The 16,719-nt window shown below is 41.5% G+C and overlaps 1 protein-coding gene across 2 annotated transcripts; it reads left to right on the top strand.

The window, feature by feature from the left end:
• Positions 1–564: 564 nt before the first annotated feature.
• APOH (apolipoprotein H) lies at positions 565–15,995 on the top strand. Of its 2 annotated transcripts, XM_035104021.2 has the most exons (10): positions 565–601; positions 807–923; positions 2,773–2,949; positions 4,123–4,167; positions 4,385–4,481; positions 5,057–5,133; positions 8,662–8,850; positions 8,968–9,147; positions 10,148–10,345; positions 13,263–15,995. In XM_035104021.2, exons 1-10 carry the CDS (start codon positions 580–582, stop codon positions 13,331–13,333), a joined length of 1,173 nt encoding a protein of 390 aa, XP_034959912.2. In that variant the 5' UTR covers positions 565–579; the 3' UTR covers positions 13,334–15,995. The 2 variants fall into 2 exon arrangements, with proteins under 2 accessions (XP_034959912.2, XP_034959913.2); XM_035104022.2 differs by lacking the exon at positions 4,123–4,167 and having other exon boundaries at positions 13,263–15,908.
• Positions 15,996–16,719: the final 724 nt, after the last annotated feature.

Here is a 16,719-nt window from a genome sequence, read left to right as displayed (position 1 = left end):
GCACTTTTTTGGGAGGGGGCTGGTGCCCCAAGGCACACGTTTTCCTAGGAAGGGAACTATACCCGGGGTGCCACCACAAAAAAGGCCTTGCCCTGTGCTCCTACCAACCTAACCTCCTTTGGTGGTAGGCTATACACATGTGGATGATAGCATATGGGCAAATGAAATTTCAAATTTTCCAAAAAGCACCTAAAATGTCTGGGAAGACCTGGGCGTGGCAGTCTAAGTCGGAAATGTTGTTTTTTCTTTGCTCCCTCCCTCTCCAAGAAACAATAAATGACAAACTCTAGAAGAAAGTTTCACTGTCTTGGAGTTTGGCATGGTTGAAGAAGTCATTGGGTGATGGAGCCTCACTCCCGCTCTGGGGTGAACAGCCGTGGAAGAAAGCAGGTTTGGAAACAACACTGAAACATTTTAAGCTACTAATACTGTATGAGCATAGCCTGAGTCTAGAGTCTCTTGAAAAGAAAAGAGAAAATTGCTCCACCACTCGGCTAGTCTTAAGACTTGGGTAAGAAGAAACAACCTAAAGTATCGCCTTTCAACCATCCCACTTCCCCACCTGGTAAAGATTGGGTAATGAAACATTCTGTCCAGAAAGGTAGAGTGTACAAAAGATTTCCAAACAAGAGTGAAATGGAGCTTTGAGCGGCTTTTTTTTTTAAGTACTGTATTGCAAAATGTCTTGCACACCTTTGCTTGTTCAGTCTGTTTTCGGGAATCCCTCTTCCCCCCTCCTTTTGTTCACGAGAATCAAAATAAACATGGGAAGTTAATATTTAGCCTTCCGTTCTGTTTATTTTTAGGAGGCAAAGGACTGAGTTTGGACCCATTTTGGGCAGCCTGTAACGAAGCAACAATGTCTCCTGTCCTACTCATCTTCTGGACAGTTGCTCTAGCCCACACTATCCTTGCAGGACGTGGTAAGTATCTCTAATCTTTTAACAGGACAAACAAACAAACCAACAAACCAGTTTGAGATAGCTTAAGAGTCTGAAATGTAATGTAGTGTGAGATTTTGCAAGTAATAGCCCTTTTTTCTGGTGGTCATAGGAGCCAACTTCTAAGGGCTGTAGGGGCTCCCCCCCCAATAAAATATTTGAGGGGACCGGGCCTCTACAAAGTTGATGGGCATTCCCATTCAAATGGTGTGTGTGCACTGCGTCATGTGATTGGTTATGCAGGGCAGGGCTAACCTGGGCAAGATGCTTCCTATGCTCTGAAGAGTAAAGGTAAAGGGACCCCTGACCATTAGGTCCAGTCGTGACCGACTCTGGGGTTGCGGCGCTCATCTCGCATTATTGGCCGAGGGAGCCGGCGTACAGCTTCCAGGTCATGTGGCCTGCATGACAAAGCCGCCTCTGGCGAACCAGAGCAGCACACGGAAACGCCGTTTACCTTCCCGCCGGAGCGGTACCTATTTATCTACTTGCACTTTGACGTGCTTTCGAACTGCTAGGTTGGCAGGAGCTGGGACCGAGCAACGGGAGCTCACCCCGTCGCGGGTATTCGAACCGCCGACCTTCTGATTGGCAAGCCCTAGGCTCTGTGGTTTAACCCACAGTGTCACCCGCGTCCCGTGTGCCTTAATTTGTGTTGGAGCCTGCTGGAATGCCAAAATATGATCTAAGTTTAACAGGTCACTGAATTTGACCTGCCATGTTTAGTATGCATCTGCTTCCATCATTTAATTCAGTTCAGGTGTGTCCACATGGTATATCATGTGAGGCATGTGTTGTAAAAATAAAGACGCCAGCATATGAGAGACACTAACTTGACTTTACCTCTCTTAGCAAAAATTTAGCTGCTGGCACTTGTCAGAGAGCCGCAGCCTCATGAACTATGGATTAACTAAATCCCCTTTGCAAATCTGATTGCAAAGGTTATAAATGTGTGGCAAAATATGGGAAACTGAATTAGTTCGGTATTAATTTCAAGCCTACGTTTCTGAAAGCTCTCCCGTTTCTGCTTCTGCATCATCATAAACGGATTGTTAGAATATTAATTTTTAAAAGGCCAGAGTTCAGAGAGCAAGCCATGATGTAGCCTTTAGCAGAAAAAAGTCACATAAAAAAAATCAGTGGTAAATATTGTAACATGGTTGTGATTTATTTATTTAGTGGATAGCACCGGGCATGACTTCAGGGACACCAAATGTTTGAAAAGAGGGTGGGGAGATATTCACAAGGGCTTGCCACATGCAGATATACCTGTAGTTCTGGGAGTGGGCCCTCAAAGAATCCAGTAAAAGAAAGGGTGATTTTGGTCGGTGCATTCTTACTGATAATGCTTTCAGCAAAATAATTGGTGGATTATTTTCCCATCAACATGTGCAGCAAATGGGTCAAGTGTAGATCTTCTCCCTGACAATTTTCCAGTTTTTTTTTCCGGGAGGAACCATATCCTTCCCCCCCCCCTCTCCTTTGAACTACTCCGAGCAGCAATGCTAGCTGGTGGCTATAGTCAAGGGCCTGAGGGTCAACTTCATATACTGATGGAGGTTGATGCGGGATTAAAATGGATCACAGTCCTGCTGCCAGTTATGCCTTCAGTACACTGTCTTTATGTGATGAACCAAAGGCATAATGTACTCATATTATTATTGTTTTTGTTTAGTCGTTTAGTCGTGTCCGACTCTTCGTGACCCCATGGACCAGGCACATAGCACGCCATATTATTATTACCTGTTTATTTAGTTGTTTCAAAACATGGGGATGCTATAGCTGTTAATGAATACAAAGCCTGATAAATAAAGTACTTTGTGTCTTCTAGTCTGTCCCAGACCACCTGAAATACCATTGGCTACTGCTGACATACAGAAGGAAGAATTCGATATCGGAGAGGAAATTACATACCACTGTGACCCTGGTTATGTGGCTCAGTCAGGCTCAAGGAGGTATACATGCCCCATGTCTGGTAGATGGCCTATTGTTACATTTAGATGTATACGTAAGTACATTCTTTCTATAATGTGCCCTGCTGGGTTTTTTTGCTTACCATAACCTATTCGAGTAAGAACTACTGTATTCAATTTACAAAATACAAAGCGAACCTTGTATTTCGTTTGTATTCAGAATCTGTCAGTGCTGGATTTATGTACTGTATAGGCTAAGTAGGCTGAAGCCTAGGGCCTCTAAGTCTAGGGGGCCTCACCCCCTCTCCCCAGTGCCACAGTCTCCCCTCTCCCAAAATTGTAAACCCAAGACTTCATGCAAGGGCAGGGCAACTCAGGCCCAGCAACTATGAGCCTCAGGGCCAGGCAGTGGTGCCCAATTTGAAGCAGTGGGGTGCAACTTGATTCCCCCCCCAGGTTCACAGCCAAAATCTGCAAAATCTTATAAATAAAATCCATCTAGATTGCCCTGGTGTGGGGGGCCCCTTAGGAGCTGCACACGGCTTCCAAAGAAGGATCACAAACTGGAACACTCACTTCCGGGTTTGAGACGTTCGGGAGCCAAAACTTTAGACCCGCAAGTCGTTTGGCTTCCAAGGTACGACTGTATTGTAGAGTGGATAGTACTCCAAGGGTCATTTAGTCCAGTGCAGGGAATGTCTGAATCCTGTCCACATCTCCAAGCTATGCAACCTTTTAAAATATCCATACAACAAGCAGTCCTCAGTGGTATATCCCCCGAATTTGTAACAGCTGTGGAATCCAAGGTAGAACAAACCCAAGCAGCGTTGTGCTGTGTTTCACAGCATAGTCACAATGGACCACAAAGTGGTCCTTTTATCGCCACCATCCGGTTATCATCCCTTTTAAATAGTTCCTGAGAATTGCTTTTAACAGCTATGCAACAGGCAGAAAAATAGTTAAAGCTTTCCTTGCAATGATGGGGAAAGCTGTCACTATTGCTTTCTGTCTGCCATGTGCCCGTTAAAAGCAATTCTAAGTGAGGGTCCCTAGTAATGTGAGCCTTGTACAAAATTGAAGTAAGGCAAACAGTTCTGGACCTGACTTTATGATGTGTGACAGGAACAGCTTTTGCACTGCAAGCTGCATCAGAGAAACTACTTAGAAACATTTGAAAGCATTATTTCTGTTTTGCCAGTATTGTATGCTGCTCTCAGGAGAGTGAAAAGTCCTACATATCAACTGCTTCCTGATATATTTAACTGCAGGCACCAGAAATCAAACACAGGAGGGTCTCAGACATGCAAAAATAGGTGAATGACCACCACTGTGCTACCACTTTTACTCTGTAGGAGTCTATATTATTTAGGGATTTGATGTACTTGCTTAAGTTCATTGAGTGCTATTTTATCCCCAAGAGATTGTTGTGATTAAAATGCACAGGGGCTCTTTTGGAATGACTTAAACCCTTCTGTTCTGGCAATGTTTACCTATCCAAAAATAATGAAACATTGTCTTATACTAAAACAGCAAAAAAATGTCACTACCCTGGACCTTTGGAAAATGGAGAGATCCAACACACAGGCTTCAACTACCAGAGTTTTGTAAGGTTTTCGTGTGATCCCGGGTAAGTTGCGTGGCAGTTTTCTATCAAAAGGAGCGATTCCAATCCCATAGATTTTCGCAGTCCCTGCCAGGGACAGGTAGCATACAGGCAAGAAGCTTAAAACCTCCACGGTCCTGTATATGGATCTGGAGAATGTTATGTTATTTTGTCTGAAAAGAAATAAGAACAAATAAACTGTAGTTACAACAAATATCCATGCCCAAATGTCAAAAAGCTTGGCAAGGACTGCTGAATCTCATTCCAGTGGATGAGATTGCTCTTACTTGGCCATCTGTTGGTGTAGGAGTATGTAAGCTTCTGATTTAACACAGAATTGTTCAGTGTAGCTTAGGCTATATTACACATTTTGATGTTAATTGGCAAAAGTGAGAATAGCCTTAAAGGCGACTCTTGGCAATTTTTGAAGTATCTATAAAGCATGACGTAAAAGAAACAGCACCAAAATCAAGGCCATTACTAGGCCATATTTGACACTCCATGCGGGATACCCAAACCAGCTGGTTTTCTTTTTTTTGTCAAGCACAAGTGCAAATATTTTTAAAAAACTGCTGTTATAGATGTGTTTTATTTCTCAGGTATATTCTTCAAGGGAAGAAAACTGCCCAATGCCTGGCAGATGGACAGTGGAGTGAAAAATTACCCACATGCCAACGTATGTGAGAAATGGATTAGTTTTGTGTATGAAGATGTGATGGGCTGACTCATGGGGTTATCAAATGTAGCAACTTTTGTACATGTGTAATGTTAAGACATCCTGGATAAAGGTCTGGGTATCGTGATGTCTTGGAACCAGGTTATTTGAAGGACTGCCTGAACTTCTGTCAGATTAGCTAGTCGTGGAGGCCTTGCTTGTGGGCCCGCTGGTTAAGGTCCAAGGTCCATCAGGTTGGTGCTTGCAGGAGATAAGACCTTCTCAGTGACGGAATTCCCTTCGCACAGGAAGTGCGCTTAGCTCAATTGTTTTTTAAATGACACACAAAATAACCTAGCTTTTTTACATTCACTTTTAACTGATTAATTTGAGGTTCGTCCAGGGTATTAAGCACGATTTAACAGCTGGTGCTGTTTTTCTGTTCTATTTTGTATAATACAGCTGCTTTTTAGAGAGAATTGTGAAATTTTCTTTTCATGTGTGTTTATGATATGAACAACCTGTGTGGTCTTGAAAGGTTACGTACAATTGCTTAAATAGATAACGTATGGGTACCTTTCCCATTCAAAACAGTAGAGTTATACTCTCAAAATAGATACGGTACAGTACTTCTACACACACACACACACACACACACACACACACACACACACACACACACATCTGTTCTGGGTTACCTCCCAATTCACTGCAGATGATTTGTGTGTGTTTGTGCGTGCAGGAGGAAAATTCTTTTCCCTGAGTAGAAGTCATAGAATCATAGAGTTGGAAGAGACCACAAGGGCCATCCAGTCCAACCCCCTGCCAAGCAGGAAACACCATCAAAGCATTCTTGACATATGGCTGTCAAACCTCTGCTTAAAGACCTCCAAAGAAGGAGACTCCACACACTCCTTGGCAGGAAATTCCACTGCCGAACAGCTCTTACTGTCAGGAAGTTATTCCTAATGTTTAGGTGGAATCTTTTTTCTTGTAGTTTGAATCCATTGCTCCGTGTCCGCTTCTCTGGAGCAGCAGAAAACAACCTTTCTCCCTCCTCTATATGACATCCATTTATATATTTGAACATGGCTATCATATCACCCCTTAACCTTCTCTTCTCCAGGCTAAACATACCCAGCTCCCTAAGCCGTTCCTCATAAGGCATTGTTTCCAGGCCTTTGACCATTTTGATTGCCCTCCTCTGGACACGTTCCAGCTTGTCAGTATCCTCCTTGAACTGTGGTGCCCAGAACTGGACACAGTACTCCAGGTGAGGTCTGACCAGAGCAGAATACAGTGGTACTATTACTTCCCTTGATCTAGATGCTATACTCCTATTGGTGCAGCCCAGAATTGCATTGGCTTTTTTAGCTGCTGCATCACACTGTTGACTCATGTCAAGTTTGTGGTCTACCAAGACTCCTAGATCCTTTTCACATGTACTGCTCTCAAGCCAGGTGTCACCCATCCTGTATTTGTGCCTTTCATTTTTTTGCCCAAGTGTAGTACTTTACATTTCTCCCTGTTAAAATTCATCTTGTTTGCTTTGGCCCAGTTGTCTAATCTGTTAAGGTCATTTTGAAGTGTGATCCTGTCCTCTGGGGTATTAGCCACCCCTCCCAATTTGGTGTCATCTGCAAACTTGATCAGGATGCCCTCAAGCCCATCATCCAAGTCATTTATAAAGATGTTGAATGAGACTGGGCCTAAGACAGAACCCTGTGGCACCCCACTAGTCACTTCTCTCCAGGATGAAGAGGAGCCATTGATGAGCACCCTTTGGGTTCGGTCAGCCAGCCAGTTACAAATCCACTGAATGGTAGCAGTGTCTAGCCTGCATTTTACCAGCTTCTTTACAAGAATATCATGTGGCACCTTGTCAAAGGCCTTGCTGAAATCAAGATAGGCTACATCCACAGCATTCCCTTCATCTACCAGGCTTGTAATTCTGTCAAAAAATGAGATCAGATTAGTCTGACATGACTTATTTTTCAGAAACCCATGCTGACTTTTAGTGAACACAGAGTTCCTTTCTAGTGCTCACAGACCGTTTGCTTAATGATCATTCTATCATTAATGATCATTTTGCTTAATGATCATTCAAGTCATTCTGCTTCTGCAATTATTTCATTGGATTCAACCCATTGGTCTTACACAGCACTTTTGATAGTCACATATTGCAAAGTACCCAATCTCTTCTCCGCCCCATCCCACTATTTCCATATTTTTCATATGCTTCTATGTTCTTGATACATCTCCCAATGATAAGAGAGAAATAATCTGAGCAAACAGCTTGCATTTTAAACTCACCTAAATCATACCACCATCATGACTACAGGAATATTTTTTATTGCTGATTCTATTTCGTTGCAGAAAAGATTTGTGTATTTTAAAAATGTAAATAATAAAATGAGTTCCTGCAATCATGCCGATATCTAGCCAGCCACACATATAACAGGGCTTGTTTCTACTGCTTTACAGGTAGTCATGGGGGGCAGGGGGAATCCAGCAAGGCCCTTGATTTTGGCCCTGAAGTTCAGCTTTAGCTGCAACACTGCTTTCAAGCAAGCCTGTGCAGAGCTTGTCTAAGGCCCGGGGTGAGAGTCTTGTTATAATAAAGTTATAAACATCCTTGGCATGACAGCGTAAACCTCCTTAGCCTTCCAAGGCCAAGGCAATGTGTACCCGGCTGCCCCCCACTCTGCATGGGCCTGCTTTCAAATATAGTCGTATCTTAGAAGTCAAACGGAATCCGTTCTGGAAGTCCTTTTGACTTCCAAAATGTTCAGAAACCAAAGTGAGGCTTCTGATTGGCTGCAGGAAGCTCCTGCAGCCAATTGGAAACAGCGGAAGCCCCGTCGGACGTTCGGCTTCCAAAAATAGTTCGCAAACCAGAACACTCCCAGGTTTGTGGCGTTCAGGAGCCAAAACATTCAAGAACTAAGCTGTTCGAAAACCAAGGAATGACTGTATTAGAACTCTCTCTCAGTTCTTAGAGAAACCTTTAAAAAAAAATGATGGGGAAGACACTTGTTTAACTTTTTCTTTGTAAGAAATGAATCAGTATCACTCCTGGTGGCGAGTTATGTGAAGTACCAATCATATTCCATATATATTTGAAGTCCCTTCCCCTTTAATCCCTGAGTGGCTACATTTCCCACTGATCTTTTACATCATCTGTGAAACTAATTTTGGCTAAACATATCCAAAAGCGAGCTTCAATATAGGACCAAAAATATATTGGGGACCTCAGTGTGTTTTGGGGGAAAGCCTGCAGACTTGGTGTACAGTTGCTGTGTTTTGGTCTTTCACATTTACAATTCTCTTTAAAAGAAGTGCACTAGATGCCCCCTCACACTTTCCAGCCACCTTAGTGTATCTTAACTAATCAAGAGATTTTTTTTTACAGGTGAAACAAATACTCCGATGTATCGGAATGAATTCCGTAAGAACAAGAGTGTTTTATAAGATATTTAGCCAAATAGGCACAAGAGTAAAGTTTTTACACTGTGTCAAATGAATTTGCTTTTTGCTTTTTTCCTCCAGCTGTCGTTTGTCCTCCACCTCCAGTTTCTGAATTTGGAGCCCTGTCTTACCTTAAACTTGTGCCTGGAAATGTATCAGTCTTCCAAGATGTAATCAAGTTTGAGTGTTTGCCACCTCTTGCTTTGTTTGGAAACGAAACAGCCAAATGTCTGGCCAGTGGAAACTGGAGTGAACTACCTGAATGCAGGTGTAAGTCCTCTAAATATAATGTTGCTATTTGAAAGGCAGCTTGGGCATGGAAGTCTCTTTTTGCCCTTCCCCCATGGCCTCTAAACCATAGCAATCTTTTTCTTCCCCCTAACACAGCTGTAGAATGTCCATATCCAGAGCAAATAGAAAATGGATTTATAAACTTTGCTCTTCGTCGTACTTACAAATACAAAGAAACTGTGCAATATGGCTGTAATCCTCCATATGTACTGGATGGAGGTTCAGCATCCAGTTGTGAAAAAACAGGGACCTGGTCAACAAAACCAGCTTGCAGAGGTAAAACTTAGCATCTGATGTATCTAACTTTTCATTTTTGAAAAAGTGACCCAGGGAGGAATTCAACATAGCACTAGAGCAATTGTTTTCTTAGTGCAAGCTTTTCAGCTTGCCAAATGGAACAATCAATTCCCTTCTTCCTTTGTGCACTTTTTCTAGTAATTCTGCAGAATCACAAACTCCTATCAATTTCAGGGAGCGAAGGGGTACATTTGTGTGTGTGTGGGGGGGGAGCCTTGTCGTGGACATTCTTGTATGGCCTTCCACAAGCAGAATTAGTTAGCGGAATCCCATTCCCAGCTTTTTGGATATTTATGTCATAAAGCTTATGTATTTTTCATGCAATCATAAAAGTCAGCCAGTTGTGAGACAATAAACCTAGACTGTAAATACAAATCAGTGTTGCCTGTCGTGCTGTATATGAATTCAGCATCTGTAAGCTCATAACTCTTGAGCTACCCTCTGTATAGATGCCCATTATGGCTCTCCTTCCAAGTTGTTATGTTTGCCTACCTTAACAAGAACAATTTCACAGTACAACGTGAACACATCATGGTTGAAGTCTAGGAAAAGCTAGATGTAATTAATGTGGTCCATTGTTTTGAGTGGGGCCTAGAAACGTTTATCAGACCCTTAAATATATTACATGTATATTTATAATGATACATAATAGTTATCTATAATAGGTGTAATCTTACGGTTGTCAGTAGTAGACATCGCTTCTAGCATGTGATCTGCTGCTTAAGAACATATAAGCAATGCTAGAGCGGCAGAACACTTTTGTCAATGCAGATAGAAGAGGTTGCTAGGAAAAGACAATGATTACTTGAGGAGGCTCCATCAGGCCAATTTTGCCTGATTTATTCCTAAAGTCATTTGTCTGAATAATGATGTCATTCGCTCCATAAGTGCACTTGTATAATTGCTGAAGCATCTGACTGATCCAAGATATGTGATTGTTCAACCATACTGTTCATATCCCTTTCCCACCCCTTTGTAGCACCATGTGCCATACCAGTAAAAAGGGCTACAGTATTATACAATGAGCAGAAGCTGAAGGTGCAAGACCATCTCAGGGATGGAATAAAACATGCTGAGACCATCTGGTTTTTCTGCAAAAATAAAGAACAGCAGTGTAGTTACACTGTACCTACTCAATGCGTAGATGGCACTCTTTCGGTCCCTGCCTGTTTCAAAGGTAAGATCAAGCTGGGTCCCCCCCCCTTTTTGCAAAAAAAAATAAAATAAAAATCATTTCTTTCCCCCCCAAATAATTTTTATTCATTTTATACCACATACAAAAATCAAAAATATAAAAAAGAAAAGAAAAGAAAAAAGACAAAAAAAGAGAAAGAAAAAAGAATCCAATATCAAATCTTATTTCTTAACATTACGGACCCCTCTTGAGTTCATTTTTTATAACTAAATCATGCAGTTTTCAAATATTATCCATACTTTCTCAAAATCTCTTAATTCTAACATCATACCTTATATCTTAAACATTCTTAAACATTTATCATTACATAAATCCTTCTCACTTAAATTCAATCTATTACTAAATTATACCCCTTTTACTTCTAAACCCTGATTTTAATAACATTCTAACAACCTAATTCTCTTAACTTTTATTTTACTCCAAAGCCAATATTCCCTACCCAAAAATATCCATACATCAATTTCTATATCTTCTTTTTATAATCCCACCTTTAAAACTAAATCGACCCCCCCCCCTTGGAATCAGTGTCTCCGGAATCTCCGGAGTAAAAATCATTTCTTGTGGTCTATGTTAACCTGAAGCAAATTACTCAGCTGACAATTTTGTATGCTAAAGGAAAAGTGCAAGAGGCACTCTATTTTTGTCTTTATGCACCTCCTGTGATGTATCGGGATGCGGTGATGTCTCAGAAGCTTGGGCTGATGAAAAGACTCCAAATATCCAGAGCACTGATCATACCATTTTGAAACACAAGAAAACAACCACAGTCAGCCTCCGTCCAATGCTTTTGAGTGGGACTCATTGTCTCTTAAGTGGAGGAGAGGGATTATGGCAGGCATAGGCAAACTCAGCCCTCCATATATTTTGGGACTACATCTCCCATACAACCCCTGACCACTGGTCCTGTTAGCTAGGGATGATGGGATTTGTAGTCCCAAAACATCTGGAGGGCCGAGTTTGCCTATGCCAGGTTTATGGCATTGGGAGACATGTGCCGTCCATACAAGCAAGCCTAACTCCTCTGTCCTAGGTAGAAACGTTAAAAACATTGTGAAAATGCTTTAAAAAATAAATAAAATAAAATCGTTCTGAAAAATGCATTGAATTTGCTTTAGCTCACAGTCACCATCTAGTGCAGGGGTAGGCCCATGGGCCACAAGCAGCCCATGGGGGTCGTTTAACTGGCCCACGAGCCACTCCCAAACTGAGCTACCCACTTGGCGAGTCCCCGTGCGCTGCGCTAAACTGGCGCAGCGCAGCAGGGGGACTTGCTTCTGCAGCACCGGAAATCGCGTCTGTGCAGACACAGACGACGGAAATCGTGGGCGCACATGCTCATGCGCAATCCAGCCCATGGAGGGATCTCTGCTGGAGTGAACCAGCCCAGGCAAGGTAAACCTTGCCGACCCCTGATCTAATGTTACATTTGTACATTATACTTTACAACACATTCAAAACGTTTTAATGTATTTGCAGCTTTATAGCTGAGTCCCTAATCTCGCCTAAACAGCATGGGAGTAGAACAAAGCATTATAGGTACTGATATTGGTTTCAGTCTACAGAACTGACCTGATGGAACTGTGTTGTAGATATTTAAATTTTTTTTTTTACTTGACAGAGCCAGTGTAAAGGTTAAGCCCATGTGGTTGAGCATCTGTTGAGGGCCCACATCCCTGCAGGGTGAGCCCACTGATGAGAGCCCAACAAAGTGCTCTATCCTGAGGGTCCTCCAAACTCAGAGCTGGTCATTTTTTAAAAAAAGAAACGGACTAAGTCTATTGCATTCCGATGTTCCCAGGCAAAAAGGAAATGGCTTTGTATGTGATGTAGTTATTTTCATTAGATTCCAGCCCAAACATCTAATGCTGCATTTCGCATATAGGTGAATAAGAATCTAATTAAGACAAAACAACCAAGATTGTTATTTTCTATTGTGTTCATATCCTAAGAGCAGTGCTTTTTTCCTGGGGGGCACATACCCCTAAACATTTTGTGAATCTTTGTACTTTTGTCCCTTTACTGTATTAATTTCCCCCGATTTGAACTATAAAATGGTGATTTTCTTGAGTCAAAATGAGAGTACCCCTAAACATTTTTTTAAAAGAAAAAAAAGCACTGCCTAAGAGACAACTCTCATCCTTGCCTAGCATAGAGCTTGGATAAGTGGCATAAGAGAGGAATTTAGGTTACACATCATGCTAATTTATTTTCTTCCTAAATTGACTTCATAAACACTGGCTGACTCTTTTCACTTCAGGACTGGTATTAGAGAAGCATAGCCCAAATATACATGTACAGGAAAGCCCAAAATTACTTATAAACATACATGTATACATGTATAAACAAATTCAGGTGGCAAGCACATACTGTATCAAACATAGGTTCTGTGAACTGACTTCTGCTCAGAAATTATTTTCCTCCACCTAAAGGCTCTCCAAAGGGTTGGGAGAACCTACCAAACATTGCAGGCTGTCTTATGAGGCTAGAGTGTGAAAGGGAATCGGCTGAAATCAGGAACTTTGTGTGAGCATTGCACAATTCCTATGCCAGATTTCCAGCAATTCCTTTCTTTTTGTGGGGCATAGGATGGTGTAGCTGGGAGGACAAGAAAGGAAAATTTGTCTGGGGAGCTGCCTTTTGCTCATGCAACATTGGATGCATCCCAGTAATTCTCTCCCCCACCCAGAATGATTAAATCTTAATAATTTTATTTGGTATAGCTTTATTTGGAAAAAGAAAAATGCCATACTTTTGCCTGTTAATATACCAAGTTCCTTCATCTTTTGCATGGACTGATGACCACTGTACTGTCCATCTGTACACAAAGCATATGAATGTATGTGTATCCTATTTTGAGATACAAGTATCTGAACTAAATGTTTATTTTTTTCTTTAATAGAACGTGGGTGGTTTTCAAACTTGGTGAAAACAGATGTAGCAGACATGACACCATGTGAGAACATCAATTGATGAGGATATCTCCAAGTGTTGTTTGGAAAAAAATGCAGATGAATGGTACAACAGTTCCTTCTAGATAATACCTACATGCAATGCAAGCGCAATCCTACCAGCGTATTCTAAACTGCCCCTTTAAAGCAACTTTCCATCAAAATTGTGTTTAAGCTACATCACCTTGTGCTAATTTTGTCCTCATTCTTTTTAAGAAACATGCTTTTAGCCTGTCTACAGGAAATAAACAAGTAGCAGCTAATGTACAGTTGAAAAGCAGCATGAACCAGCAGTGGTTTATTGCTCTGCTAATGTAACTAGGGTCTCTCTTTGTGGCAAATCAGTTTGAGTTATGATGTAATGACATAATATTACAGATGATGTAATTACATAATATTGCACTATTAGGTTTTAAATAATTTTCTTGATGAAAATGTTTTTAATTTGTGAGCTGGGCTAGAAAGGGCTAACAACGAAGGGAGCCGACTACTGTTTTCTCCAGACTTCACCCAACACAAGCACATCAGGTATCTGCTACCTGAATGAAAAGGTGGTCTGCTGTAGCCTTGTGGAACGTAACCCCACCCAGGAGCCTGCAATGATAATTGTTCCTTGTAGCTGGGCTAGGAGAAAAACATCTGGGTTTTGAGAGATCACTCTCATCCCTGTGTATCTTGAAAGACATACCTGTGGAAGGCTCACAGTGTTTGTCTGTGTGTCTATCCATGCTTCCAGGTGCACCATGTGCTATGCAGGTGTCAGCTGGCTATTTTTTAGATTAATGTGGAAACAGTCCCCAGTTCTCTCCAGATCCTGCTGTCCCTGGGAGCCTGGTCTGATCAGGATGTTGGCTAAATAAGCAAATGCATGGACCACCTATTTCCTCAGGCCACAACTGCTACCAGTACAAATACCTACCGGTACATGAATACACTCGGTGCTGCACACAAGCCAAATCAAGAGAGTTGTATTCATAGTGAAGAAGAGAATAATAATAATTTGGATTTGATATCCCGCTTTATCACTACCCTAAGGAGTCTCAAAGCGGCTAACAATCTCCTTTCCCTTCTTCCCCCACAACAAACACTCTGTGAGGTGAGTGTGGCTGAGAGACTTCAGAGAATTGTGACTAGCCCAAGGTCACTCAGCAGCTGCATGTGTAGCAGTGGGGAAGCGAAGCCGGTTCACCAGATTATGAGTCCACCGCTCTTAACCACACCACCATACTGGCTCTGAAGTCCCTGGTATGCAAATCTCACATACTGGTGATGAAGCTGATGAAGTGGTATGTGAAGACAGGCCTCTGTGAGATCCAATGTGGTTTGGGGCTTTCCGGTATTGTCTTTGACCCACTTTAGATTCAGAATTGCCCTCCAGTCCCCAATTTCCTGGGAATGGTGACTAGAATGGAATAGCAGGCATGGCCCTGGGAAAACAGGCTCTATCATTAATATGCTTCTCAGATTCCTTGATGGCATCATCTAGTATTTCTGAAGCCTTTTGGACCTGAGGGAGGAGAAGGAATAAGGTGGGAAAATTGGGCAAATTCAAACTGGTGTCCTTCTCTGACAATGGTCAGGATCCATTAATCCCTGTTGGTGCTGAGCCACCATGAAGCAAAGTTCTGGAGTTCTGGTCAGGCCTGTAGCTGGTGCTGTGGGTCTGATGCCTCCCCACCCTTGTGTCAATGAATTGTTACGAATTGCTCCTGTATCCACAAGCCAACACAATAGGATTAAGAAACGAAACATGAAAAAGGACAATAATAAAGTATGTGCAAATCAAGCGACTTAAAATGTACCAGATACCTATCAGAACATCTGGGAGGGGGGAGAGAAAGGGAACAATTATCTAGATATTTACAAACTGACAAACTAGCACATACCTCCCTGGTGAAATCTACTTCTTTTTAAAACTATGTATTTTTTGTTATTAAAGATTTGCTTGGGTTACAAAGCAAAATCTACTCCCAATACTGTGTAAATAATACTTAAGAATTTAGTAAGAATGGTTTCAAGCACATGCTTTTTCACTGTTTAAAATATTTTTCTGTTTCACAACAGAATACGTCAAGAAACATGCATGAGGAATGGCTCAAAATATCACAAAATGCTATTTGGCTGTTATATCACAGCAGGATTTAGGTTCTGTCATATTAATTTTCCAGACAAGAAACTTGAGGTTTTCTTGAATTCTACTTACCCCACCAATGGTGGCTCATTCATTCTACTTAGCAATTAATTTCCAAGGTGGATGCATTAAAGCGCTTAAAACACTATTCTTCCAGAGTAAAATGATGGTATTTTTGTAATTATATCTCTTGGCAAGTAGAATAAAAATTATTACCCCAAAGCCTCTGAAGCTGTGAAATGAATTTTGTGACTCACATTTCAAACATGAAAGGTTTGCGCAGAAACCCTGAAATATTGTACTGTGACTAGAAGTGTTTTCAAGAGTTTATTATGATGAATGAAGCCTGCCTTTTTCTTTGTAGACAACTGAAAGAGTGCCTCAAGCTGTGCTTATGCTTCTTGTGGCAACCTGCTGTCGTACTTGCAAAGATAAGAGAGCATGGGGGAAAACAGGTTTAAAAAAGCAGCAAGCTACAGTCTATCTAAATGAATAATTTTTTACAATTCAAGTTGTGAGTTGTATCACATTGTGAATTTGTACATATTCAACCATTGTATTTTCAGAATCAATATCTCTGGTGGGACAATATGCAACATATGTTTAGTACAGCAACTTTCTTTTGTAGTTGGATTATGGTGAGCATAGTGACACCTGCCTTTTCACACTTGGATAGAAATTAGGCAGGTTATCCAGTCACATAAGTCTGTACAGGAATTCCTTCCCTTTAACAAGCTGTTCTCTTCTTTAGTGCTTGAAAATCAAGCTATCAAAATACAGTAACGCGATCCCTTTGGAAATTAGGCCCAGGTGTGACTACCGGTAGTAGTTCCCTGGCCCTTTGTGCCTTCTAGAGGTGTTGGGAAACTTTGGCCCTCCAGATGTGGTTGAACTACAGCCCCCATAATCTCTGATCACTGCCCATGCTAGCTGGGGATGATGGGAGTTGTAGTTCAGCAAAACCTGAAGGGCCACAGGGGAGCTATCCCTATCTGAAATATGTTTACTATGTACGTTCATGGAACAGTTGAGTGATTGATTGATATTTATTACGGCCATTGGCCCATCACACAACAATTTCCCATACCAACATATATGTACTTAAACCTCCAAATTTAAAACAACCAAAAACTACAAAAAACAAACAAAACAAAAACAGAAAAGCAACAACATACAATACAATAAATTTGCAACATAAACATCGCCCTCTGCTCATAAATTAATAAAAGACATAAATGTTGATATCACCTAATTACATCCTAAAACATAAATCATGG

The sequence above is a fragment of the Zootoca vivipara genome, chromosome 2, assembly GCF_963506605.1.
Source record: "Zootoca vivipara chromosome 2, rZooViv1.1, whole genome shotgun sequence".
In the NCBI taxonomy this organism is placed as follows: domain Eukaryota; kingdom Metazoa; phylum Chordata; class Lepidosauria; order Squamata; family Lacertidae; genus Zootoca; species Zootoca vivipara.
The sequence above is the reverse complement of the archived record's forward strand: the minus strand, read 5'-3'. Positions and strand labels throughout refer to the sequence as shown.

Bases quoted from the DNA above. Each gene is read 5' to 3' on its own strand.
- APOH (XM_035104021.2), top strand. From the start codon at position 580: ATGAAACATTCTGTCCAGAAAG. The intron at 602-806 runs GTAGAGTGTACA...GTTTATTTTTAG, and splicing joins GAAACATTCTGTCCAGAAAG to GAGGCAAAGGACTGAGTTTG. The intron at 9,148-10,147 runs GTAAAACTTAGC...ACCCCTTTGTAG, and splicing joins AACAAAACCAGCTTGCAGAG to CACCATGTGCCATACCAGTA.